We start from the raw sequence: 27,979 nt of genomic DNA on the forward strand, positions 1-27,979 counted from the left end.
TGGGAACTCAGGAACCTTCTCTTTGCTGGGGCTGTGAGCTAAGGGCTTCTAAGCCTCCTGTTGAAGAAAATGCAGTGAAAAGTAAGGAGCAGATGTTGCTGTTAGAATCTGTGTAAGCACAGAGGCTGTAAAACAGTCAGGTGTTTCAGTACTGAGCCTTTACACCCATCCAAGTTCTCTTTTTTCTTACCCTGTGCAGCCAAAGCCTTGTGCCCTCGCAGGCTGGTCAAGCCTCCTCTGAGCAGCTCCTTCCTTTGAAATAGAGATTCCATCTCTTTACTGCCTACCTGGAAACTCCCACCCTCCCTGCTCCCTTCAGGCTGCTCAGGCAGAAGGTGTTTTCAGGAGATGCCTCAGTGGGGAGGACCTGAGGAATGCTCAGTGAATGACTTCAGTGTCCATCTGTCAGCTCTGTGTCATCTGCTTTCCTGCTTTGTGCTTGCTGGAACGCAACCCACTGTGTTCAAGACATAATAAAAGAGGAGTTTTGTAACTGACCAAAGGCATGCTTTTCTGCCAGCTTGTTTGTAAGTCATGTCATTGCTGTGACTCACTGAATATGCTGATTTGTGTGCAATGAATTCAAGACAAAAGGCTGAACTAGTTGCTGTCCCCACGTGTGTGTGCAACCCCCTTCAGGACAGTGCTGCTTTCACAGCAGGAGTGAACTTCATGTGCAGCAGCTCATGTGCTGCCAAAATTCCCAGTTTGCAGCTGCTGGGCTAGGTTTAACTGGTGCAGGAGTTCAGAACTCTTAGCAGTTCAGGAACTCCTTCATTTCATTCATGGTTCAGTCACAGCTGCTTCAGGGGCCAGCTTGGCATAGGAACAATTCCTGAATTTGAGTCACCCCCAGCAGTTCATGCTGCTGCAAAGGAAGGTAATGGCAATGTGTGTTGTGTCCTCTAGAATTCTGTTCACTTGGAATTTCTCTGTGCCTTCTAAGAATGTGGCTACTGTTAGCATGTATCTAGATTTGCAACTACAAACTTCCAAGACTTCAGGCATTCAAACATGTTAATACAACTAAATCACTGGGATTTTCATAGAATCACTTTAATGTATCTAAATCAAATGTTTATCAGATATATATTTCATTCCATTGAACTTTGCTCCTTTGTGAAACCATCTCAAACAGATGTTTATGAGATGTTTGCTTGCTGATTAGTTTAAATAAATAAATAAGTAATAGGAAGAGAGGGGAAGAAGGGAAAACACAATTCCAGAAAATTGCCAGTATCAGAAAATACTCTTTTCCTTCCCTGTCTCTGTTACAAAAATGATAATTTAGGTTTGAGGTAGTGAATATGCTGGCAGAAGTAATTTATAAGGAGTCTGATAATCTCTGACTCATATCATGTGAGACTTCTTCAGTTAGAATCTTAAATTCTAAATTCTCCCCAGAATTTGGTAAGTAGTTCAGGCAGATTTCATAAACCACAAGTTTATATCCTTTCAGTGACATGGGCTGCCTCTCTCACCCTGGCCACTCCTAACTTGGTACCAAGGCTTTTCTAAATAGAGTAAAAGCTAGCAAATAACAAACCTGTAGGAATTGCTGTTATAATTTCTTTCAAACTTGCATTTGTATAGTTTTTTCAACACTTTTGTTTTCTCTGTGATTCCCATGTGTAGCAAGCCAAGCTGTGATCCCTGCTAGTTGTATAGAAAAGTGTCTTTATTCAATACAAATAACACAGTATTTTTATTTAGGATGCATTTGTATTACTTCCTTTCAAATATTGCATAAACTGTCCTCGTCTTTAACAAGACCCAAGGGCTGATGCAGGGATGTTTGTTGCTGCTGTGAGAAGTTGCTTTGTTTCTTCCTGTAATTCCATCCTGACTTGGCAATGCAGGCTCAGAGTTATCATTTCATTTGACCTGTAAATCAATCTGTGTAACATGCAAAGTAACCACGAATGCAAAGGAAATGAGAACAAAGTCATTTGAAAAGCATTTTATGGGGCACGTTCTAAGGGTCTATTTATGTGTGTGTTATTCCTTCCATAAGGAAACAGTGAAATATGCAGAACTGTAACAAAATACACAAAGAAACAGGAAAAAGGAAGGATAGAGTGAGAATATTTATGTATGTTAATGAAGAATTGAGGGATTTAAGAAGAACCTGATCTCTTAGCTTTGCAGAGAGGAATAAGGATCTGCATCTTCCTTTCCCTTCTGGCCTGGACTTAGGGCATGACAAGGGTAAGTTGCTTTGCCTCTCTGTCCTACTCCTCTAACTTAGCAAGGAATGTGAAGAATGTTGTTATCATATCTTATATTGCATTTGCATATTGTTGTGTCAATATTGTATTGGTAAATTTTTTTAAGAATGACTTCATGCCTTAGAAATGTTTGATATCTACCAATGTTTAGCATTGGGTTATACGAAAAATATTCTGAAGTTTTGTTTCCCAAATTCAGATCCCATTATTTATTTTTTTGACTAAAAATTCTATGCCCAGCTAAAGATAATTAGAGGAGAGGTCTATTCTTTTTATCTTCTGTTAATGCTGGAAACCTGATTTAAATGCTTTTTAACATTTTCTGTCTTCTCTCACATAAAGGGTGAATATCTTACTGTTGTCACTTCCCTCCTCTCAGCTCTCTGTCATGTTAGACATCCTTGTTATGAAGGTGGTTGTTTTTGTAGGGACAAAGAGATAAGTTCCCTTAGTCAAAAGCACTTACAGCCCACAAGAGCTCTGCCCAGACTTCTCTGGGGCTGCAGAGGGATCAGTGCTCTGCCCCTGTCCAAACCAGTCCCACCACTCTGAGGTCACAGACTCTGCCAGTGCCTCTGATGGGGCATCTGCTTGTGAATAAATGCAACAGAAAGCTTGGACAACTCTGCTAATTTAGGGCTTAGATACAGAAATGTTTAATAAGTCAACTGAAGAGAGGGTATTTTTTGTATGGCTGGTATTTTAGTAAAACCCTATCCTTGAGCAGGTTTAAGAGAGGGCTCAGTGGGATTTTCTGCTATTCCTCTGCCCTTGGGCACTCCAGAACTCCCATCCTGCCTGTGACTCACCCCAAATATCTGACTGTCACCTTAACTCACACCTCTGTCCACACCTTCATGCTCTGGTTACTCTGCTAAAGGTCCTTTCTCAGTAGGATCTTCCACACTTGAAAACCATTTTTCAGGTTCCCCACAAGTGGAGCAGAGCTCCTGTTCTGTGGCCTGGGAGGGCAGAGCTGTGAAGGTGACAGGAGCCCTGAATGACCTGGTGTCCCACATCTGCCTCTGGGCCATGGTTTGAACCCCCTCTGGGCTCCAGCAGTGAGAGAAGCAGCACAGGGAGCAGGCTGTGTGTGCTGGGGACAGAGAGTGTCTTGTCTGTCTTTGCCAAATCCTCCTTACTCAATTCAGCCTTGGCTCTGGCAGCTTGTGATTTGAAATGAACTTGTGTAAGCTACTGGGTTCCTCTATGAAACAGTGCAATTGCATTTCATCATTGCTCTGCAGTCTGGATGTCATATTTTGATAAGCCAACACAGCATTTCAGAAATGTGGACCTACTCCTTGTAAATAAATGGACAAACTCCCTGACTCCTTCTGTTGTATTTAAAGTTATTTGCTACAAGTAATGGATGTTTTGTTTGTATGAATGGAGAAAAAGTAGAAAAAGGCAGTATACAGTGGAGATTCAAGATCAAAAGCAAGCTCCAATCCTAATGCAGCAGCTTTTCTCCTTGTAACTTTAGCTTCTGTTTATTTCAGAAATACTTAGCAGAAATGCATTGAATAAAATATGACTATCCCTCTTCACTGAAGGTAAGACAATAAGCATAACAGGAGAGGTAGAAAATACCAGTTCTGAAAACTCTTCTGAGGTGTCCCCTCCTTGCCAAGGTGGAAACCAAAAACAAGTTAAAATGCTCTTTAAAATGCTCTTAACATGTTAAATTTCACTGAAGAGTGGGGGATTGACATCCTTTGAATAAGTTGACAAGCTGTTTTGACTTGTGAGAGAGTTCTGCAATAGTTCAGGGATAGAATGGGTACTTTATTTCTTGCATTAAATGGTAAAAGCTGTGGACAGCTCAAAACAGACAGTTTGGTGTTCTTGGGGATTTACTGTGAGCTGAGCTTGTCCCTCACTCAGCAATCCAAGATTAATTTGACAGGTACAATATTCTGGTTCTGGTGATAGGGACTTTAGAACATACATGATATACAAAAATACATTTGCCTAGGTGTCAGTTTGAGTTCTTGTCAGCACATGAACATTAAATTACATTTAAATTGTAATTGGTTACCTATGAACTTGAGATATTTCTAACATGCAAACACTGAAAATTGTAGTAATTTATATTTAGATGTGGGAGTGTTTCTTTAGCATCTTAACTACTGTTTTGAGCCTTAATTTTAGACACACCCATTTAAAAATGTTGGCTTTGACTTCTCATTGTTTCATTTGCAAAAGCACACGTTTTAAAAGTGCTTTAAAATCTTGGGACAGAACACATATATCATTATTAATAATTTCATTAATTCATCATTCATTTTAAATGCATTATTTAACAGTACATCATCTTTTCCTGTTCTGTTGTGTACAAGGTATTTTAATACCTTCATTCATCTTGGAAGTCAGAGAACAACCCTTGTTCCTACAGTCAAGCCCCTCTGCAAATACAAAATTGGGTTGGGGATGGAGACAGAGAAGTCAGGATGAAAGTGCTGAGTTGCACAGCCAAACAGGATTTTTGTTTCTTCTCTAGTAGTTTATCTACAGAATGATGGTACCAATGGAATATTTGTGTTGTGTAGTGTCTGACACTTTTAGCAGGTAAGTGAGAGGTACCATCCTGTTAAGAATGCTCTGATGTGCAGAATTTAATTTTTTTTCCTGAAATGGAACGTAAATTATGTACAGATTAAGCCCTGCCCTTTTCTGGCTCCCAGCCAAGCAGCAGCTACGAAGCAGCAGGATCAGCAAAAGGCCTGAGCACAGCTGAACCTCTCTGATGCCCCTGAGTCACCAAGTGTCCAGCACAGAGACATCTCACCCTCCTACCTGCACAGCAAGGCCTGGAGAGCACTGACAGCAGGATCCTAACAAGGGTATTACTACTTCTTTAGCTGTTTTTAAAAACCTGATATGTTTGGCTGTAACTTTTTATGGGATGTAATTAGAACATTTCTGATGTTTGAAATGACAGTAGGAGAGCTAAGAGCAATTCACACTACATGTGCTGCATGAGATGTGGTTATGCCCATCATGCAACATGCATTAATAAATAAGTATAGCTCCTAAAAATTCAGAGAAAAAAGAAAGTTACTGATTCTGAAAATAAGCACTTTCAAAAAGAAAATTGCTTATGTTCAAAATTTGAATACAATTTTCTAAATCCATGAAGCAGATTAATATACTAATGTTACTAGTGCTTTTTAAGAAAGAGATTTCTAGAAAACTTTAAACTTTTTTATGCAACCTCCATTTTACTTAAACCCTAAGGAGATATTAATGACAAGTATTCAAATATATACCATTTCTCAAATGCCTTTTAGTAATATATGTGATAAGCTTGACTTTGTTTTTCCTTATAGCATATAAAAAGATTATTTTTCTCAGAACACAAGGCAAAAGAATTTTTTATGGGTTAAGAGTATGTATAGCATACTCTTGAGATACAAATTTATGTTTCCTGCCTGAACAGGACAGCATATTTGTTTTAGTATTACATTAGTTGTAATTTAATTTTGTTCTGAAACAATGTTTATTTTCCTAACTAGTAGGATAACATTAATTTGGCATTAATATATCAGAAGTTAATGAGTTGTCAAGGATAAAATGTTTGATTAAACCAAGTATTAAAAATGCCAACATAGCTGTTAAGGTTAGGCTCTAAAATCCTGTAATTTCTCTTCATTTATGTATAATATGAAGTCTAGGGATATGAAGAAAAGACTCAAATACATAGAAAACCTATCACCAAAATGATGAACTTATACATTCCAAACATACTAACACAATAGGACATTGTAATGTGAAATCAATTGACATTACCCCGAGCTGGGAGCATGATGCAGGAGTTCTCAGGAGGTTTTCTCTGTTGCAGCCGTGATGCTGGAGGGACCCAGGGAAGAGCTCCACAGCAGCCCCCCCTGTGAGAGCCCAGAGACTGAGCTGCTGGCTGCCAGGAGCAGCAGGACACTGGTGACAGGAGGTGGAGGTTACCTGGGCTACCATCTGGGGTGTGCCCTGGTGAGCTCTGGAGTTGCTGTTGTGCTGTTTGATGTTCGGAAACCTCAATGGGAAATTCCCAGCGGGGCGCATTTTTACAAGGTATGGAGGAGTTCTGTGTCTAATGTTCATTATCAAGGCTTCTCTTAAGGACTTTTGATTAAAACATTTATGGAAAAGCCTTTCAGGACAAGAAGAAGCTGTGGTAAAAGGTCCTGGCATGTATTAGTACCTGATTAAGGGATGGCAAGCAGGGTCCCAGTGATGCTCTGTTGAGAGGCCATTCAGCCCCCATGGAAACAGTGAACAGTGAGGGGACCAAGGTTCCTGCTCAGGAGAATTATTTCAGCTAAAAAGGTAAGAGCCAAGACAGGGCAATAAAAAGGATCACGAATGCAGAATAATGACTGAGAAAACTGGGATTTCCAGGCTGGGAAAGAGGTGAGGAGCAGGGGAGCTGCAGGGGCTGGGAGTGGCACTGCTCCCTTCCAGTGCAGGAAGAAGGGCCAGGAGGAGTGAGGAGCCACTTCAGCACAGAGTGATGTGGCTTTTCAGGTAAAAGGCATGCACAAAGCTCAAGAAAAAATTACCTTCACTGGACACTGCTGAATAGATAAATTAATTTGGACTTAAGAAATCATCTGAATGAAAATGCTTCAAGACTAGAAGAGCATTCTGGGGAAAAGCATCACATCTGCTTGCCCTGTTCACACTCTTCCTGCAGCACCCATTTATGAGCACTGCTTCTTTTTGATTTTAAATTACTGTGTCTGGAAAAGGGGTTTCCAGTATTTGACAGCTCACTGCCATGTGTGGAGGACACATTTCCCAGTACCTCTCACAGCTGCTTGTCTGACCCAGGATGTTTTTAAGTTCAATTTCATGAACAACTTTACAGAATATGGAAGAGGGATAAAGTATTATTGAGGAACCATTCAAATACCATGAGCTTGATTTTTTAATGCTATAAGTCCACATAACTTGATTTAAGTTTGTGGACTGATGGCAATTTACATCTTCTAAAGGGGACTCGAGATTTCTCAAATTATCTTCTAAAAACTTCTAGTGTTTTTTATAAATCAATTAAAAAAGAATAAATATTACAAAGTGTACGAGAGTTACATGGAAAACTAAACAGTGGAGTCCTGGTAAATGAATTAATAAGTGACTGAAGATGTTTGAGCCTTGAGCAGTGATTGGGAGATGGCTAATATTGTTTATATTGTTTATACTGGTTAGCTCCTGCAGCATTGCATTGAGGGTGGGGAGTGTAGCTGAATTGGTGAAATACTTCAGGAGAGGAGGCAACCTTAGGAGAAAACCTTGAGAGTTAAAGACTGATTAGATTAGCTTTTAATATTACCTTCAGTTGTTTCTTTTGGGATTATTTTATCAATTATGTAGCTATGTTAATGCAGTATCACCTGGTATATAAAAATGCAATATAATATTCTAACCCCATCACAGGATTTAATACTAGATACAGGTGTGCTCAGTGATACATGGAATTCCATAAATGTGATTACACTAATGTACACTAAAGTATTAAATACATACAGATTGTACTGAGTTTTTTACTCTTGTACAAAACTGCAATTTAAGTTGCCATACATTGCACCAAACAAGCCTTAGATGGATAAAAAGACATTTGTGAAGACAGCACAGATCACATCTCAAGGTACCAACAGAAACAGAGTTTTCTTATTAGGTGATTCCAAGGCAAAGAGCTGAACCCTTCCTGCTGTGATTTATTGTCCCTGGGGCTGGATTCTCCAGCCCTCCAGCACCTGCTGCTCCCATTCAAGTCAAACAAGTTTTGCCAGCCCGGAGGCTGCAGGACTAAGTGTGAAAATACGCATTATAATGAAGCCAGCAAGAGTCATCTTGGTTGTGCAACAAAATACTGGCAAAATTCCTGGTCATTGCTTTTTCCTTCCTGTCCATAATATTTTATTTAATTGTTGCTAAGTGCTGTGAAAAACAGACCAGAATACCTTTAGATTTTCCTTACTAGCCATAGTTAATACAGTTCTATAGGGAATGTAAGGAGCTCTCCCTGTCAAAAACCCATTTTTTTCTCATTTTACAGGGTGATGTGAGGGATTATGAAGCAGTGTTCAAAGCATGTGAAGGGGTTGACTGTGTTTTCCATGTAGCTGCATGTGGAATGTCGGGATTGGAACAAGCAAGTACCATTTTCCTAAAGTTTTCTTTGGTTATTTTGGAGAAGAAAAAGAATTGTCTGCACGTGACAAAGAATGTAATTTTACAATATTAATGCCAGACAGAAGTTGTTATAAAGGCTAAGTCATCCACACAGGAAATAAGGGAGGTATTCCTTAAATAATAAAGTCAAAGTGTGGGAGTAATGTGCTACAAAATATTCTGGGAAAATGAGATCACAGTTTTAAGATCCTGGATAAGAAGGTAAAGCCTTTTTCTCTGACCTGAAGAAGAGGGACAGCATCTCCAAAACTAAAACTGATGCATTTTCTTCTTGTGAGCTCAGTCAGGAGGAGACAGACCACAATCAATATGTTATGCTGAAGGACAGTGATAGCCACAGAAGGTGTTAGCAAAAAAGTCATGAAGCTACTGATTTATTTTAGTAACAGGACAGATTGCCACTGAAACAAGAACTTGTGAAAGCTTCCAGGGAGCATAAACCTGCCCACAGTTTTTGTTTCTATATCATGAATTATCTGGGGTGTGACAAAATATTGAAGTATTATTATTTCCTTTTAGATGCATTTCATCTTTCACTTTTCAACTGTCTTTGCTCATACACTGAACAAGACAAAAATGAGAATTGCCAGAAATCACTGTATGTCAGACAGACAAAACTGTAATATGTCACAAAAAGACCTCAACTATTCTAGATATGGCAATTGTAACCATCATATAGTAAATGTGACTCGTTTGATTAATTAAATCTTGTGCAAACTCTATTTCTAGCTTCAAAAGAAAGATCAGATTGAATCCATAAATGTTGGAGGCACAAAAATAATAATTGATGGTAGGTACCTAGATTTTCTTTCTCTGCATCTGATCCAAACCCACACAAACATATAATGTCACATTTCCATTGACTCCCTGCAAACCAAGATGATGGGAGAAGCATGAACCTGCTCATCATCATTTTAATAATACACCTTATTATTGTATTTTTTCCCAGGTATTTATAACAATAATTAATATTTATTATTTTCAAAATGAGCCAATGAACCAGCTGCACAGAGTGCTCTGTAGATTCTAAAAATCCCTGAGCTTGCATTTTAATGCACTTCAACTTTAGGAATATTATTAAATTATAAGGAAATTTACATTATTAAAGTTTGCAATGACAGATATGCAGCAGAATTTAACTACAGTGTCTTAGCTACACAAGACTGGAATTCATAATTAAGTCTTTGCTTTGCAAATAACATTAATTTCCTTTGTATTTAAAGCAGAGCTGGTGTACAGTAGCAGGGTGTGTTTTCCTGTTAACACATCCTTTGTCACTTAGGGACAGAGTGAGACAAAGGAAGTTTTGTGGCTCCCCTGTCACTTTGTGTCCCTCCAAATGAGGTGCAAGAGCAGCTCATGGAACTGAGAGTAACCAGGGCCTGGAGTGGCCCCAAGGGCTGCACCACAACAAATGTTCTTACTCATCTCTTTAGATTCAATTTGTAAAATTAACAGGTTTTAAGAAAGGTTTCTCAAGGAGGAATTTTTACCCCATCAAGAGAATTACTCAACCCAGTTGATGACTGCAATCCAGAGATATGATAGTTTTAGGTACCTCATCATGAAACATTTGGTGAGCACAATGTGTATATTTACATATTTGGGATGAAAAATTCCAGCTGCATGAAAGATAATATTATATTAAATGATAAAGGAAAATTAAAATACTTTTTTTTCTATAATTGTAATATTTGTTTTCAAGAAGAAAACCTGCCAGTTCAGTTTTTCTCCCTCTTTATTTTTGTTGTAAAATAAATTATTCTGTGTCTCACTGTAGTCTGCAAACAAAGAAATATCCCCAGACTGATATATACCAGTACAGTGAATGTGGTGTTTGGAGGGAATCCAATTGAAGAAGGAGATGAAGAAACTGTACCATATTTTCCACTGGAAAAGGTACTTTGTCCATGGGATGGTGTGGCATTTACTGTGCCCAAGGGCAGATTGTGTGAAGGCTGTTCTGAGAGCAGAGGTTCTTTTACTGTACTGTTCTCAGTACATTCAGCATTAAAAATTAATTAAGGAAATATGAATGGATTTAAATTCACTCTGAAGCTAAACTTGTGCCACTAAGGTGTAAATCTGTTTTTTGTCATAAACAAACTCTAAATCCTACTAGTTCTAGTTTTGTTTTGCTCAGCTGATATCTGTGAGTTGGCTAGATTGAAATGTCAGGCATAAACAGTAAGTTTGCCTTTCCAGATTGAATAATTACCTTATTCTGCTTCCTTATAGCAATTTAATCATTATTCCAGAACCAAGGCAATTGCAGACCAAATGGTTCTTGCTGCTAATGGAACTTTACTCAAAGGTACATGGAAAACATGTGGGGCTTTTCTGTCTTTAGAATTGCTAATGGACATTCTTTTCTCTGGTTGCTCATTTATCAATAGTATATTTCCACTGAAATAAGGATTTATTTGTTTCTTTTCGTGCCTTCTGTGGATAATTAGCTGTTCTCATAATACCAATTTGTAAGCACTGTCCAATGGGATCCTCTTGCAATCCCAGGAAGGTTTTTCAGGCTGCTCAGCTCCGCTCTGTCACTGCTGCCAAACTCAATTTCACACAAAAACCAAACCAAATTCCCAAGAAGCCAAACCACACAGAACAGCCAAAAAGAGCCTTAATTTTGTAAATGCAGACAGCATGTGTGAGCCACGTTGCCATCCCAGCTGTGTGACAGTCTCTTTGCTCTCTGCCAGGAGGGGAGCAGCTGCACACGTGTGTGCTTCGCCCGCCGGGCATCTACGGACCCGAAGAGCAGCGGCACCTGCCCCGAGTAGCTGTATGTGTTTTGTACTCAGCTCTGGAGGACACCACAAGTGGTTGTAAGGGCATAACACAAGTGGTAGAACCTTGATTGCAGCTCTTAACCATCCCTGTGGGAATTGGGGGAAAGCTTGGGGATAGGGTAACAAATAGCAGGATCGAGCTGGGCTTCTCATGAAAAGGAAAAGTGGAAGGATGAAATGCCATGGTCAAAGAACTAGGTTTGCATCTCTATAATTTAGTAGAAATACTGTCTTTCAAATATCCACTTTAGTTTCTGCCAAAAAATATAATGTCACTATATATTTGCCTCTGCCTATCAGTGCAACTGTCTTTGATTTCCAAAACCACCCACTAGTTGTTTTTCTTTTTTTTTTCTCATGACAAGTTTCTTGTGCTGTAATTGTACCCAAATACATCAAATTCCAAATATTTGGGTTGAGACAGAATCAATATTATAGTGCATAATAAAGGAATAATGCAGTTATCTCATGCTTTCTGTTTCTACAGATAAATATCCAGCGGAGACTTTTTAACTTCAAGTTTGGGAATCACAAAGTTCAGATGAACTGGGTTCACATAGGAAATCTAGTGCAAGCTCATTTACTGGCTGCTGAGGCTCTCACCTCTGAGAAGGGCTATGTAGCTGTAAGTAAACAATATAATCATTGTGTCCTAGCTTGAGTTCTCAAACAGGTTTAGTTTTTGATGTTTAAGATCAAAGAGTGTCCAAAGAGTCATATGCTAAATTCTCTAAAACTGTGTGTAGTTCCACAAGCACATAGACAATGCAAATGCAAATACATTTATTTGACTCATATTTTGATGATGTTTTTGTTTGGTTTGAAAACACATAATTTTCTGGGTTACTGGAGGAAACCATATTTTTAACTAGCTTAATATATTCACCATTACACAAATTATATATCCTGTTATTCTCTTAAAATAGGTTCTGACCCTAGATGCATAAAATTTAGAGCAACCATTCTGAGGCATTCCAGTTGAATTTTCAGAGCTGAAAATTACTAAAAGAGATGTACAAAATCAATGGACCATTTTTAGAGGTTTTTCCTTTTATTCTACTGATTTCAGCATTTTTTAAATAATTGCAACACCAGTCTTAGGACTGTGAAGCATTACAGACCTGACAACATTTCACAGTTCCTGAAGGGCCCAATTTATTTAGATTGGTAGGAAGATACAGACAACAGGTACTGACACAGGTGAACACCTCTGCACGTGTTCTCAATGAGTTCAGTGCTGGGAAATCATGCTGCTGTTTCAGATTGAAACACTCCCAGAGCCCCAGGTTTGCTTGGGTGCTCAGACTCCTCATCCAGAGCACAGCAGGAACTCAGAGCTGTGTTTGTTAAATGCCATCAGTGCTGCCCCTGCTGTGGGACTCACAAAGATAATTCTGTGCCCAGCACATAATGAACATAATGCCCCAACAGCTGGGCTAGCACACAGGGAAACTGAGCTCTGATCTACACTAACCATGGTTATCACCATCAGCTCCACCACAGTGCAGCCAGTGAGGACAGTCTCCTCTGTGTGCATTCCCCTTGTGCATGCTGCTCACAAATTCATGGCAGGTAGGTAGGTGTGAGACAGACAGAAAATGCCATCCTGTGCACAGTTTTGTCACTGTTTTTCTCTGCTTCCTTACCAGAGTGGTCAGGCTTATTACATCCACGATGGTGAGAATGTCATCTTCTCAGAGTGGATTGTGCCTTTGGTAGGTACTGCACAGCCCTGCTGCTCCCAGCACCACGGGCACAAGTCCTGTCCCTGACTGACACACCACACCAGCTATGTGAGTTCAGTGCTCACAAACTGCTGAATTACTGAACATTAAACTCACTCCTGTGTTCCCTGCATATCCCCAAGCTCCACTGGTGTTAAGGGAAGTCTTGGGTATGTGTAACTGGGGAGTTTGGCTGTATTGCTGTCAGAGGATTTAGCTGGGAAGTCCAGAAGCTGCTGCAGGACAGAGCAGCAAACCCAGAGTTCATGGCAAGCTCTGCCACTGGCATGTGGCAGGACTCTCACAGCCTCTGCTTATCCCTTGTCCCCACATCAGCTGCAGCACAGAGGGGAAGCCCATTCACAATCTAATCTTAGAAGATAAAAACAGACAACACTATATTTTCAGAAACACCAGGCTGGGATTCTAGGAGCATACCAAAGTTTTCATCCTGCAATGCCACCATAGAAAATGACAGAAAATTGAGCCTGTATTTAAGTGTAGTTCAGTATTCCAGTCTGGGTCACTTCCCCCTTGGAAATGGCCTTTTATTCCCCTTTACTGTCCAATTGCAGAGGAAGGGTGGGAGGTGGACACCAAAGAATGAGTAGTGGGCTTCAATTACATTTCTTACTACCTGCATTGACTGGAAGACTAGCTGGAAAAAAAAGTTTAGATACAAGTTTTATCAACACTTTTTTTTTTTTTTTTCATTTTCATGCCTCATTCACTCCCTCAATTTGGTACTGGTTGTCCGTAATTCTTTCTATTTATGTCCTTTTTTAGTTTGAAAAATTAGGCTACAGGAAACCTTGGATACATATTCCTGTTCTCCTGGTTCATATAGCAGGTAAAAAAAAAGAACAGCACATACTTAATTATTGTGATGGGTTGTTTAATTTTTTTTATTCCTATCAAGCTATATAGTCTAATAAAATGGAGGGACCCAAACTGCAGGAATTATATAACTTAACATTATTTTAATTGAGAATAATCATCTGTGCCATGTGGTATTAATTATAAAGATAAAATTTAAAGGCTTTATCATGTACTTTATAAATTAAACAGTGCCTTCTACCAATAGGAATTACAGGATGTATAATGTCAGCATTGTCTCAGTTTATTGTTACTCAGATATCTCATTAAGTAATTTCTGTTTCACAGCTGCTGTGATGGAATATCTGCACCTGATACTAAAGCCAGTTTTTAGCTTTACACCTTTCTTGACAAGGAATGAGGTAAATATATAAAAAAAAAGATAATGTTTATATATTTCTGACTCAAATTCTCATTAATGACGTGATACACCCTTTGGACAGTCTGCACTGCAGCTGTTTTTTGTTCTGTTTCCATTGTAGTATCACTGTTGATGTATTTTCATCCAAGTTCTAGAAAATCAGATATTAAAGTCACTGCCATTACTGTCCTTTTGACTTTCAGGTGTGGAATGTCACTGTAACTCACACTTTCCGAATAGACAAGGCAAGAAATCAACTCGGTTACAAACCAAAGAAATTCTCATTTGCTGATTCTGTGGATCATTATCTGAAAACAAGACCTACCTGCCAAGAAGATCACACTTTCCTTAAAATGGTGCTTGTTTTTGGCAGTTTGTTAAGTTTGATCATTCTTTCTTTCTTCTAAAATCAAATAATCTGTTCCAGAAAACCTCATTTTGTTTCTGAGTATTAACTCTCTGGTCATAGGACATTCCTCACTCCTTAGCCACTCTGCACTTTGCTATTCATATTACTATGATGGCACCTGTCTGACCTTGTTAAAAAAGAAAAAAAACCCCAAACAAAAAACAACTAGAAAAGTGGAAACACAGGATATGTCAGGAAATGTTCCCCAAGAGCAACACTGTGTTACAGCAAAGGAGTTCACCACAAATGGGTGCAGGAGTAGTTTTAAGAGATCTTCATCAAGTGATTGCTTCATGCTGGGAAGCATTTTCTAAAAGTGGTAATTCAGGAGGGTGAGAAGGTGGAAGAAGAGGAACTGTCACAGGATAACAGTGCTGCAACAAGTCCAGGAGCTCCAATGAAGACAAGGGTGCCTAAACTCTTCTGATGAAGCCATGGCTACAGCTACTGTCAGTTACCCTGAGGAATTACAGAGAACAGGAAAACAGTGCAAAAAATATGGAAATTAAATATTTATAAATAATAGGTGATTAGTGGAATGAAAATCATATTTATGTAAAATAGTTTTGTTGTTCTAAAGCTTTTTAAAAATGTAATAAATATCATTATGTGTGTTTGTAAATCAAATATCCTTTCAATGCAATAATAAATAATATCTGAACCAAATACTGTCTCTGACCTTGTTTGGATGCTCCTCAGTGAGGACTAACCAAGGAATTTGCTGGCTTTGTGATTGTAAATCCCTGTGGAGTCCCATAGTTTCAGTCCTGTAACACCAAACCTGTGGTTTGGTATTTTGGGTAGAATGCTTTTTACATCACTCTTGTAACAGCACTGATTAACAATAATTGACTTCAGTACATTGATTTATCTTTCTTACAGATGCAGTATTTGAGATTTTAAAACAATCATCAGTACCAGTTGGGAATAGCCAGCTCTCTAATTTCTGTGGGTCTTTACTGAGTCTCAGTTAAAGTTACTCCTTGAGTTACTCCTACTCTAACATAACTGCAGTGTGTCTTTAAGTGATTAAAATTTAATGTGAATGTTCAGGCATAGCAAAGCTGGAACAAAAGAGGTAAACGTGTTCAAAGCCTAACTTTTGCCTGGAATGGCAGCTCCTGACCCTTTTCACACCCTGCCAGGCTCAAATGACCCCAGGGAGGCTCAGGTGGAAAGGGACCTTAATGATTATTTGTTTATTTGTGCCTCTTTGGGAACTCTGCTGTTTTGCAGGTGTCTCAGAAGTTCTGCATCTCTATGAGCAATGTCCCACCACCGACTGTCCAACCAGTAGCAGGAGGTGGTGTTTGCTTCCTGAACAACCTGTTCTGCAGGTACTTTAGTGTGGCCAGAGCCCTCACTCCTGACAGGATGCTCTTGTGCAGCAGTCACAGCTGTGTGAAGACACCAGGAGGTAAGAACCAGCACAGCATGCTCTGGATCCCAGGGATGCCCTGGCAGCCCAGGACATGCTGTGGGCTACAAGGACACTGCATGATGAGCAGAATCCCGGGGATGCTGTGGGATGTGCTATATCCCAGGAAAGCTGGGCAATCCCAAAAGCTGCTGCTAGATGAGTGGAACCCAGGGGTGCTGTGGGGATGCAGTGGGATGTCAGGGGTGCTGTAGGGTGAGAGGGTGGCAGGGATGCAGTGGGATGTCAGGGGTGCTGCAGGGTGAGAGGGTGGCAGGGATGCAGTGGGATGTCAGGGGTGCTGTAGGGTGAGAGGGTGGCAGGGATGCAGTGGGATGTCAGGGGTGCTGCAGGGTGAGAGGGTGTCAGGGATGCAGTGGGATGTCAGGAGTGCTGTAGGGTGAGAGGATAGCAGGGATGCAGTGGGATGTCAGAGGTGCTGCAGGGTGAGAGGATAGCAGGGATGCAGTGGGATGTCAGAGGTGCTGTAGGGTGAGAGGGTGGCAGGGATGCAGTGGGATGTCAGAGGTGCTGTAGGGTGAGAGGGTGGCAGGGATGCAGTGGGATGTCAGAGGTGCTGCAGGGTGAGAGGAGGATGGCAGGGATGCGGTGGGATGTCAGAGGTGCTGCAGGGTGAGAGGGTGGCAGGGATGCAGTGGGATGTCAGAGGTGCTGCAGGGTGAGAGGAGGGTGGCAGGGATGCAGTGGGATGTCAGAGGTGCTGCAGGGTGAGAGGAGGGTGGCAGGGATGCAGTGGGATGTCAGAGGTGCTGCAGGGTGAGAGGATAGCAGGGATGCAGTGGGGTGTCAGAGGTGCTGCAGGGTGAGAGGAGGGTGGCAGGGATGCAGTGGGATGTTGGAGGTGCTGCAGGGTGAGAGGATGGCAGGGATGCGGTGGGGTGTCAGAGGTGCTGCAGGGTGAGAGGAGGATGGCAGGGATGCGGTGGGATGTCAGAGGTGCTGCAGGGTGAGAGGGTGGCAGGGATGCGGTGGGGTGTCAGAGGTGCTGCAGGGTGAGAGGGTGGCAGGGATGCGGTGGGGTGTCAGAGGTGCTGCAGGGTGAGAGGAGGATGGCAGGGATGCGGTGGGATGTCAGAGGTGCTGCAGGGTGAGAGGGTGGCAGGGATGCGGTGGGGTGTCAGAGGTGCTGCAGGGTGAGAGGGTGGCAGGGATGCGGTGGGGTGTCAGAGGTGCTGCAGGGTGAGAGGGTGGCAGGGATGCAGTGGGGTGTCAGAGGTGCTGCAGGGTGAGAGGATAGCAGGGATGCGGTGGGGTGTCAGAGGTGCTGCAGGGTAAGAGGGTGGCAGGGATGCAGTGGGATGTCAGGGGTGCTGCAGGGTGAGAGGGTGGCAGGGATGCAGTGGGGTGTCAGAGGTGCTGCAGGGTGAGAGGATAGCAGGGATGCGGTGGGGTGTCAGAGGTGCTGCAGGGTAGGAGGCGCCGGGGCTGCTGCGGATCCCCGAGGGGAGGCTGGAGCTGCCCGTGCCCGGCCCGCGGCCCCAACGGCCCCAACGGAGCCGCCCGCGGCCGCCGGGCCGGGCCCTGCACAGTCCCTGCGCCGCCGCCCGGCCCATTTGCAAGGGAGATGCAGAGAGCCCCGGCGGGGCTCGGGTGGCTTTGAATGTTTAATTGCGGCCGGGGCAGGGACCGGGTGTCGCAGGGAGTCGGTAGGCACAGCCTGTGAAATGTTCTGAGTGCCGGTGAGGAACCCCTGGAAGGGCAAGAACCACCATGTTCAGGAAATAAGTGATTCACTATTACTTTGTCCTTAATGCAGTTTTTTACCCTTTCTATAGTATAGCAGCTATTTTATTCGAGTTCCCCTCGAAAGCGAGGGATTGGATAGCCTTGTTCTCTGATACACCTTCTAAAGTTATAACAGGAGGATCGGGCATCCCTCTTCCCTCATGAAATCCTCATCTACCTCAGCTCCAGCTCTGCCCATGATAGCAACTCAGTGTATTCTTAACTGATGCTCAGCTGCTGGTTCTTAGAAAGAAGCTGGAAATACCATTTCTCTCAGATGTCTGTCTTGGCAGTAAACTGGGGACTATAAATTTTGGTTTGCTTTTGTCTTTATCTCTCTTAAACAGGCTGCATTAAAGTCAGATTTTACTGCTGTGAATAGATCCTGTCAACATGAAACTCCCTGAAATTGTCTGCATCCAGGAGTGCTATGGAGCAACCCTCACCATGTAGAAGGAATTTTTACATGGATCTGGTAGTGCCAGGCACCATTTCATTGATACAAAACCAAAAATGAGTGGAGCAGTAGCCCTCGATCGCCAAACCCCCGAATCCAAACAGAGCAAACATGTGAGAGCACAGCAGCAGATCAGTATGAGAGCCGTGGTGACAGGAGGGGCAGGCTACTGTGGATACAAGCTGGGATGTGCTCTTGCAAACATAGGAGCTTCTGTTGTTCTGTGTGACATACACAAGCCTTTGTGGACGATTCCCAATGGAGTGGTGTGGATCCAGGTATGGTAAATAATATTTTCCCGACAGTCTAAGTTAGCTCATTTCCCTTTCCATAATGTCTTACTTTTCACAGAATCCAACTATCTAATTGCCAATTATTTCAAATTTTAGTAACCTTTTTAACTGTGTGAATATCCCACATGAGTTTTGGTGAATGGATTTTAGGATTTTTAATGAGGAAACCAGGGAAACCTGTAATGCACTGAGCAGTTTCACTCCTGACTCCTCAGGATCCTGCCTTCATCCAGACCTTAGTTTAACCACCTGTAGAATAAACACAGGACTACTGTGAACCTTAATGAAGGTCTTTAAAGTCCTTTGGGTTCTATGGAAGAAAAGTATAATTATCAGCAAGTAGTGAGGTGTGCCCAGTTTTGAGTCCCAGGATATTTGTACAGCAGGCACAGTTCTGTAAATGCATTATATATATGGATTCCTTTTGTGCTAACCCACTGATTTAATGTCCAAATATCTTTGATTTCATGTCCAAATATCTTTTCTTTTGTATTGCAGACAGATATCAGGGATTACAGTGCCATACTGGCAGCCTTTAAAGGGGCTGACTGTGTGTTTCACGTAGCTTCATATGGAATGTCAGGAACAGAGCAGGTGAGCCCACACAGTTTGGGTTTTTTCTGTGACTGCAGAGACTTTGATGTAAGACTGCATGACAGATTTCATCTCTTCATATTACCCTGATCTTTTGGTAAATTGCTCTGTGCAAACTGGAGTGCCAGCTGCAAGCAGGGTGCCTGCAGAGTGATTTCCTCTCCATTAGAGGTTCTGCAGCATCCTGAGAAGGTGCTTGAGATGGAAATGGCATTGAAATGTTCTGAAACACTGTGAAGACAAAAGGAAGGACAAGGGAGGCTGGTTCCCTCCAAAACCCTGACTATTCCCTAAACATTCACATGGATCTTCTAGGTGTAAGGTCACTAGAGGAATAAAACTTTAACAAAATTATAAATTATTTCACATATCTGAATTATAACAATAACAATATTTCATGTCTTTAATTGTTTGCCATTTGGTAAAAAGCTGTACAGATGCACTTGATGCTGGACTCTTGAGTCACAATTTTATAATTACAGTTACAAGTGCACACACACACATCCACAAACAAACACACCCCTTTCTTACTTTATTTAATAAGAAGAACTTTAGTAATTACCCTGTCTGGATAGAACAGCTTACTCAAAGTTGTTTGCCACTGAGCAATGCATAATTGGAATTACTCTGATTAGAGATAACTGGTCACTAAAGTGCTACTGAAACACAGATATTAAACACACTGCTGCAAGATATATAATAACTGGATATATATTTTTAGAAGCACTACAGTTTTCTTTGCTTCAAGCAGACTAGTCTGTAAAAATACAAGAAAAACATAGGTATAGTTTAAAACTAATTATTAGACTTCTTTAAGTCTGAAACAGCAGTCTAAATGACATTTTTAACAATTAAAGCACTAAGCTATGTTTATTTGGGGACATTTATAACATCCCCCTATTGAACTCAATATGTATTATTACTAAAAAATGCACTAAATTATTTTTTTCTTTTCCTAGCTGCATAAAAAAGAGATTGAAACAGTAAACATCAATGGAACAAGATTCATCCTTAATGGTAGGTATTTAACTGTGCCATTAGGGGTTAGTACAGCATATTTAGAGAAAGCCAGTTGGCCTTTTTGGCACACTCCATTTGTTACCAAGTACTTTTACACTGATGGCAGAAAATGAGGAATCACATCCCAGGGTGGGGGGTTTATGCTCAATTCTACTACGAGTTGTGATATGAGAACCAGCACTGTAGTTTTTAACTTTTTTTTTCTTTTTAGAAAAAAAAGTCACACAAACTTTTTTTCCCAGATAATTTTCCAGTAAAGTAATTGACTTTCTTCATTGCTACAGCCTGCAAACAACAAGACATCCCTCGGCTGGTGTACACCAGCTCAGTGAATGTGGTGTTTGGAGGGCTTCCCATTGAAGATGGGGATGAGGAATCTTTGCAATATTTCCCAATTGACAAGGTATTTTGTTGTATTGTATTTTCAAATTCCTCTGTTCCATGTTTCTGAAAAAGCCTGGAGTTTTTATGACATATTAACATCAAGGATATTCTACCTGGACATGCAGATTCTGTTATATGGCTTAGTGCATCTTTAGGTATTTATTATCTACATGATTTTTCTGGTTTTCCCTTAGAGGATGACATATATTCAAGGTTGAGCTGATCTAGAAAAGCAGCCTATTTTTATATGGTTTTATTGCATTTAAATTAAAAAGAGAAAGCACTTCTGTCTGCTTTGCATACACAGTTGTTTTTTGTCCCTCCTCTCTCCATCAAGTACTTCACAGTCTTTCAAGAAGTAGAGATGGAGATAAAATATAAATATTTTAAATAATATTTTAAAATAACATTTTCTCTGGGACAATGCCACATGGAAGTGAGCAGGATACTTCAGTCCAAGTGTAATGACTTCAAAACTTGGCTTGACTTTTCTGTTACCTGAAGAAGAAATCCAGATTACAAAGTAGTGATCAATTACATTCCTGGCAGCATTTAAAGCATACATATATTTATTGCTTCTCAAATGTGCTGAAATGCATTAAGCAGATTTGCATACACAAAAATGCTTCCTTGCCCTAGCAATATTCATGTGTTTTATCTCGAACCTAATACCCCACAGCTTCTGTATTTTGAGATACTTGTTGCCATCTGCTAAGTAAAATCTAGTGGAGAAACCTCTCTGTTCTGTCATTCTAGGAACTGATACAAATGTATTTTTTTTTCTCTGTAGCTTGTTGATCATTATTCCAGAACCAAATCAATTGCAGAACAAATGGTACTAGCAGCTAATGGATCTTCACTAGCAGGTACTTTTGTCTGAGTATGAATTCATAGTAGAATTTATTTCTCCTCTTCTTGTTCCTCCCCAAAATCCTGTGTCCTGTATCAATCCTTAGTGGATAAGATTGCCCAGCAGTTAAGAAATTAAGTTACCAACCTCCTCTCACAATTAATTTAAAAATTACTTTTAATTGTTTTTAAGTTCCCACATTGCCTGTAAAAGGTTTTAGCATGGTAGCAGTAAGTTCAGTATGCTAATGAAAAATAATAAGACATCTATAAATTAAACAAAAACAAGTGTTTAATGTCATTGTCTCAGCAACATAAGTAAAACCCAAATGCTGATTGCTACATACCACACACCCCCTCAAGTTATATATTAAAATCTGAAGTAGCTACCTGAGCCTAGAGCCTGGAATTATTTATTAGTGCTTCCTAAAGTTTTCCATGTTGAGGAAGCCAGTTATACACTTGAATACTTAAGCTCACCTGTGAGATACTATAACTGCCAGTGCAAAACAAATTAATGTAAAGTGCAACATGATTCTATGTGACCTAGTGATACTGAGCTAAATTTAGCTGGGGACAACTTACAGAAAAGACTCTTCACTTGATACTTGCAGAGGGCTACAACAGATAGAAAGTCCATGATGGGAACTCCATCCCAACAAAATTATTTTGTTTGAAATAAGAAAAGGGGTTTTCTCCCTTCATTTCCTTAGCAGCTCTTCACATCAAAGCCCCTCCTAATTTCAGGAGCAATTTGTCAATAGAAATAGAACCAGTCAGTGTTCCAAATATCCCATTTTGAGCCTGTGCCATAGCAGGACTGAATATTTGATATGTTTACAAGTACTGTTAAGAACAGTTATTAGCAGGTGATGAAACAGCCAACTGATGTACATGGGAAGATTTGATTTTTATGATCCCATTGAGATTGCCAAGAGCTCCTACCTCACTCCAGTGGGAACTGTACCTGCTGCTGAGGGAACCTTTCAGCTCTACCTTGTTCTGCTAACAGGTCACTGCTTCCCATCAATAATTTTGTGTGGGATTGCTTGGTTTCATTCCACTATCCAAAATATTTTCAAGCAACCTGCTCATTTCAGCAAACTCATCCCCACAGCCAACACATTCATTCACTGCTCTAGCACAGAGACAAGAGACTGATTAGAAGGAGAATTTTAAATATCTGATATTTTCTAAGAACACAGCTATGCTTGCTGGACTTCTCTGAATCTTACCTTGCTATTTTGCACGCTCTGATTCTCCTATGCTAATACCCAACTATTAATGCAGCACCTTTTGGCATGTATTATTTCTTAGGGTAGTGAAATGAATTTAGAGTAAGTTTTGCTGCTGCACCTTTGGCTCATGCAATGTAGTGACATGAAGGTCTCTTAAGAATGATCTTCTCCATGTTCTAGGAGGTGGAATACTCCACACCTGTGTTCTTCGCCCCCCAGGAATCTATGGACCAGAAGAGCAGAGACACTTGCCAAGGCTAGCAGTATGTCATTTGCATTTTTTAACCAGCAGAGTTTGCTATGATATGGGTAAAAAGCTGAAAGGAGCATCACTTATTTGTGTTATAAATTGATTGATCTTATTGGGTAGCAATTCAACAATTCAGTCATCTGCTGAGGTTATTTAAACTTTTTTTTAACAAGCATTATAGCTGTAAAGTGTAGATGCAAAAACTTTTTTTTTTTTTTAATTTTTAAATACAAACACTTGAAAATCCAGCTTTATAATTTAATGATTACTTTAAGATTCAGGCCAACCCATGATATTTCAAATGTCTGTTTACATGCAACTTACACCAAATGGTTTTAAATATTAATGAAAAGAGATACAGCAAAATATCTTATTTCCAGTCTCAACTATTAACAGCTTTCACTGTCCAATGAAGCAGGTTCAGAGTTGGAAGCACCCTCTGGTACAACAGGTTACTGAGGGGCAGCAGCTGAGGTGTTCACATTTTACCCTTTTTCACTTGCTTTTAAACTGCAGGGCCAAAAGATGACATGTAGAACATGATCCCTGTAGAATTCTGGGAGACAGTTATTTTAAAATAATTAGGGTAAAATAAAGTTACACACAGCTTTCAGGAAATAAGAGATTTGAGTTGACCACATAATAGATCTTTTTGGTTTGTGGCTGAGGTAGGAAATCATACTGTAGTCAGCCAAAATATACTTTATCATCTTGTAAATAATTTTGAGAATGGAAAATGTCATTTTAGTTAAATCTCAGACTATTTTTAGCCCCTTTAGAATATAATATTCTAAAGTTTCTATTTGATTTTGAGCTTATTTGTTTTGAGCCAATTTTAAGGCCTTATGCAAATGTCATATTTGGCAGTTTCTAAAATTTGCCTGCTCAATGAAAACTGGGGTGCTTGCCTTCCAACCAGAGTGTATTTGATTTCCTAGCCAAAGGTATTTGATAAATTTGATCCAATTTAGTCAATACTTTTGATCCACTCAGAACTGTCTTACCTTTCCATATAATATTTTACTTGTATTTTTTTATAAATGTACTTGTATTTTTTTATAAATTCAGCACATATTTGCAATACATCTTTTGACATTTTCACATGAGCAGTTCCCTTGAATATTTTAATTGATTTATGCATTTCATTTTTTTAAAAGTAGAGCTAAACCTACATTTAGCTGGACAAGAAAGTACACTTTACTTCATTCTAAAACCCATTTTTAATGGTTTTGTGTTTGTTTATATCTACAGAAGATTATTGAGAGAAGGCTACTTAGCTTCAAGTTTGCAGACCCTAGTGTTCAAATGAACTGGATACATGTAGAGAATTTTGTACAAGCTCATATTCTAGCTGCTGATGCTCTCACCCCTGAAAAGCACTTCAGAGCTGTAAGTACACAGTAAAACCACCACATATTTCATTTGGCAGTGGATATTGCTGGATTATTTTAAGCTGGTCATAAGGGGTGAGATAAAGAAAAAGAAGTCAATATATATGCAGCACTATTTTTACTGATTTGTCTCTTCTCTGTCTTTTTAACAGAGTGGTCAGGTGTATTTCATTCATGATGGTGAAAAATCCAACCTTTTTGAATGGCTGACTCCACTTGTATGTGCAATACTGATTTCCAAGTACATTCATTTAACTGTGTGCATGCTACATTTTGTATTTTTGCTTTGGGTGTGAGAGTTTCACATGGAACTCACAGAATCTGGGTTTAATTCCTGCTTGAATTTCAGTGTAACAAAGCCCACCCAAAATACTGCATTAAAGCAACTGTCTTCCCCAAGACCAAAGGACCATCTACATCAGCACCCTGTCCTGAGCTGTTACTGGCTTCATTTTTGGGGCATGCAGATGGGAATAATGGACATTTGGGATGGGCAAAAAAATATAAGTCTCAAGTAATCATCTGCTCATTATTTTTAAAATACTATATTGTTGTTAATGATAGGCTCAAAACCATAAGCATGTCATGATGTTGAATTAGTTATCAGCACACCATGACATTTTGATTAATTTTCATCATTTCTTTCCTTTTTTTTAAGATAGGAAAATGACATAGTGTCTGTGGGTGACATCTAACTGGCATCTCCTTACAAATGAAAAACAGTAAAAGCTAAGAGCCATGATTTTTCTGTTTTAACAGTAAATATTTCCATACATATCTTCTATAGTGAAACTTAAAACTTGTTTGAAGTTTCTGGGATTTGTCATTGTTTTTAACTCTTTTCCAGTTTGAGAGATTAGGCTGCAGTAAGCCATGGATACGCATTCCTACTTGCTTAGTCTATGCCTCAGGTAAAATATTTTATCAACATTTCTCTTTCCTGTTCATGCTACCCTCATTTCTATCTGTAATATAACATTGTTTTAGTTTATTTGCCCACAATTTTAATTTTTATGTAGAAAAATAACATGATGTGTGCTCACCTAGTGTTCAGCAGTGTAAAATTCACCTCTGTGCAGTATGTTGAAATCAGGTGATTTCTTATTGAAGTCCCACTAAAACAGGTTTTATGTAGGACCTAACAGGTGTAAAACTTTGTGAAGTTAATGATACAAAAAGTTAAATGTAAAACTTAATGGCTCTATGAAACATGTTGAAGAGTATCTGCTTTGCTGCACAGCTAAATGATTTGCTCTCTCCAGAATCAACCCCTCCATACAGCTCAGACAGAATCCAAGAGTTGCCATATTTTTTATGAAGCCTCATTACCTTTTCCCTTTTCCAAATCCTTTTCCCACAAGCACAATAATTAAGAATAAATCCAGCCCCTTGTGAGCAAGTAGTCCTGATGGTGTTAGTAATGCACCCTGAGCTCTCAGGTCTGTGATTATCCTTTGTGAGCATTTACAGTGGGAGAGATGTCACAGTCACAATGGCAAAGCAATTCACTGTTCTTACCTCAAGTCGAAATCTTTTGTTATGCAGCCACACTCATGGAACACCTTCACTCACTTCTGAGACCAATTGTTGACCTGCCCCCACTGCTGACCAGAAATGAGGTAAAGTCTGTGTTTGTAAACTTCCCTTAATTCCCATGGGACATGTTAACATGAGGGAGACTTTAAGTCAGTCGAACATAAAATCCACCCAGTGCTACTTCAGCCTCCAGTTTCCAGGGCAAATACATGCATTGTGTACAATTTAGGCAATATATTGTGCTTGGTTGCCAGGCTTTCTGAAAAGCTGTTTGCAATCTGGGAGAGGCTTCTTCAGCTCCTCTCTTCCAGGGTCAGTATCCTGTATGACTTGCCTGGATCTTTAGGAACCTAGGAGAAGGCTTTGATCATCCTTTTTGAGTAGCCAAACAAGAGAACATTTGCAGAACATTTCTGTGGACATTTACAGATTCTATTTTGCATCCTTCAATGTCTCTTTGTGCTTTCAACAATCTCTTTTTGAGTGGACAGTTTTAAAAATAATGTGTGCAATACTTATGGGACATTGATATAATGTTATGGGGTTTTTTTTGTATTTTCCATTTCCTCTAACAGTGTCTCTACAGTTTGTTCCAGTTGCCTGTGTAGTCATACCTTTGTATGTTGATTCTTTTGCCCTGCAGGTTATGAATATTTCTGTAACTCACACATTTAAAATAGACAAGGCACGGGCTCAGCTGGGGTACCGCCCACTGAAGTACGACTTTGCTGATTCTGTGGACCACTACATGGAATCCAGACCACAGCCCTCCAATTATCAACTCTTCTTCAATATTTTGCTTACTCTTTTTATTACTTTAATTTTGTTTTTTCTTTCTTTAAAACTTGATAGCCTTTTAGATCTGCATTTTTTTAAAGAAAGAAGACACTGAGCTGCATAAACTGCACAGTCACAGTATTGCTACTCAGATCATTCTAACCTCCACCATAATTACTGGCACAGTGCAACAAACAGGTAGCTACTTTTAAATATACAAACAAAATCATTACAGATGAGTGGCTGGACCTGAGAAATTAAAATACAGTAAACAATAATTGCCAAATCACCAAAACACAACCAGACTCAAGACTGTTGCCTCTATTTCAAACCAAAACAACAACTTTCAAATTGATTGCTGAAGTAAATGAGAACCTGCAGAAAGAACAAGAGCTGCAGACAGCCTGCAGTACTTCACCAGTGAAGAAAAACGGCTGAAATAAAGAGAAAGACTGACCACAGCTTCTGTCATGGCTCACTACCTTGGGGAACAGAGGAACAAGCAAAGGCACAGACAGAACAGATTACTGCAAATAACACACACCAGGTCTACAGAGACTTCACACTGTCTGGTTTCATGAATTAGCTCTAGCACCACATCTAAGGGAAAATAAAAGTGTATTTGAAACATTGCTAAAGTCCCTGCTGTTCCTCTGCACAATGTCCCAGAACTGTTCCCTGCCCTGTCCCTGGTGCAGAGCTGCAGGTATGTGCTGGTAGAGGCTTTTCATGGGTCAAAACTGGGTATTTTAGTTAAATTGGAAGCTACTAAGTAAAATACATTAGTTAAGTGTATTTATGTCACATGAGAGGAATCTGCCACTCTGTGTTGCACAGATCTTTGTGCAGCTTCCTTCACCTCCTATAGCTAAGGGCAACAACTAACACAGCTCAGTTGCTGCTCAGTTGAACTTAAAGCACAATTCTGTTCTGGCACCAAATTTCTAAAGTACAGCAGCTGTACTGAGCAAATCCCTGCAGCAGCTGAAGTGAACAATGTGCTTTTCACATTACTGTTCAGCTAAAATTGGACCCAAAGCACGGTCTGGGAGGCTCCAGCTTCTTCCCATCCACTGCTCACTGTGAGCATTTCTCAGAGAAATCTCCTTCCCATCTGCATCTTTCCAACCTGTAACATGGAGATGGAACAACCAAGAGCAAGATGCAAACAGGAGAGAGCTTGGGAAAGGACTAGGGATGAGAGATTGAAAAATCACGATCTGGAGGGGAGTAATGGTGGATGGATGTGAGAACGTGGAGAGGGTGCGAACACCGGCACCTCCCAAGGGCCAGGCCCGCAGGTGGGGCGCTGTAACCCAAAGGCAGCGAGGAAAGGCAGAACCCCTGAAAATTACAGTGTTTGCCGTGTTATTCTTAAACCAAGAGACACTCGATCGCACAGCTGGTGATCCTTTTTCCTTAGTTCATATCACAAC

General features: G+C 40.2%; 1 protein-coding gene across 1 annotated transcript; it reads left to right on the top strand.

The window, feature by feature from the left end:
- Positions 1 to 6,077: 6,077 nt before the first annotated feature.
- Positions 6,078 to 27,175, top strand: SDR42E2 (short chain dehydrogenase/reductase family 42E, member 2; the record flags this gene model as incomplete). The annotated part of the gene is made up of 23 exons (XM_079320887.1): positions 6,078 to 6,299; positions 8,287 to 8,382; positions 9,153 to 9,213; positions 10,204 to 10,322; positions 10,662 to 10,737; positions 11,132 to 11,214; positions 11,709 to 11,846; positions 12,871 to 12,936; positions 13,732 to 13,795; positions 14,110 to 14,183; positions 14,386 to 14,554; positions 15,828 to 15,928; positions 18,208 to 18,489; positions 19,003 to 19,098; positions 20,058 to 20,115; positions 20,403 to 20,521; positions 21,293 to 21,368; positions 22,770 to 22,852; positions 24,091 to 24,228; positions 24,383 to 24,448; positions 25,078 to 25,141; positions 25,776 to 25,849; positions 26,410 to 27,175. The coding sequence occupies 23 exons, from the start codon at positions 6,078 to 6,080 to the stop codon at positions 26,656 to 26,658; spliced, it is 2,574 nt and encodes an 857-aa protein (XP_079177013.1). The 3' UTR covers positions 26,659 to 27,175.
- Between the last annotated feature and the right edge of the window lie 804 nt (positions 27,176 to 27,979).

Source organism: Erithacus rubecula (genome assembly GCF_903797595.1).
Source record: "Erithacus rubecula genome assembly, chromosome: 17".
In the NCBI taxonomy this organism is placed as follows: Eukaryota; Metazoa; Chordata; class Aves; order Passeriformes; family Muscicapidae; genus Erithacus; species Erithacus rubecula.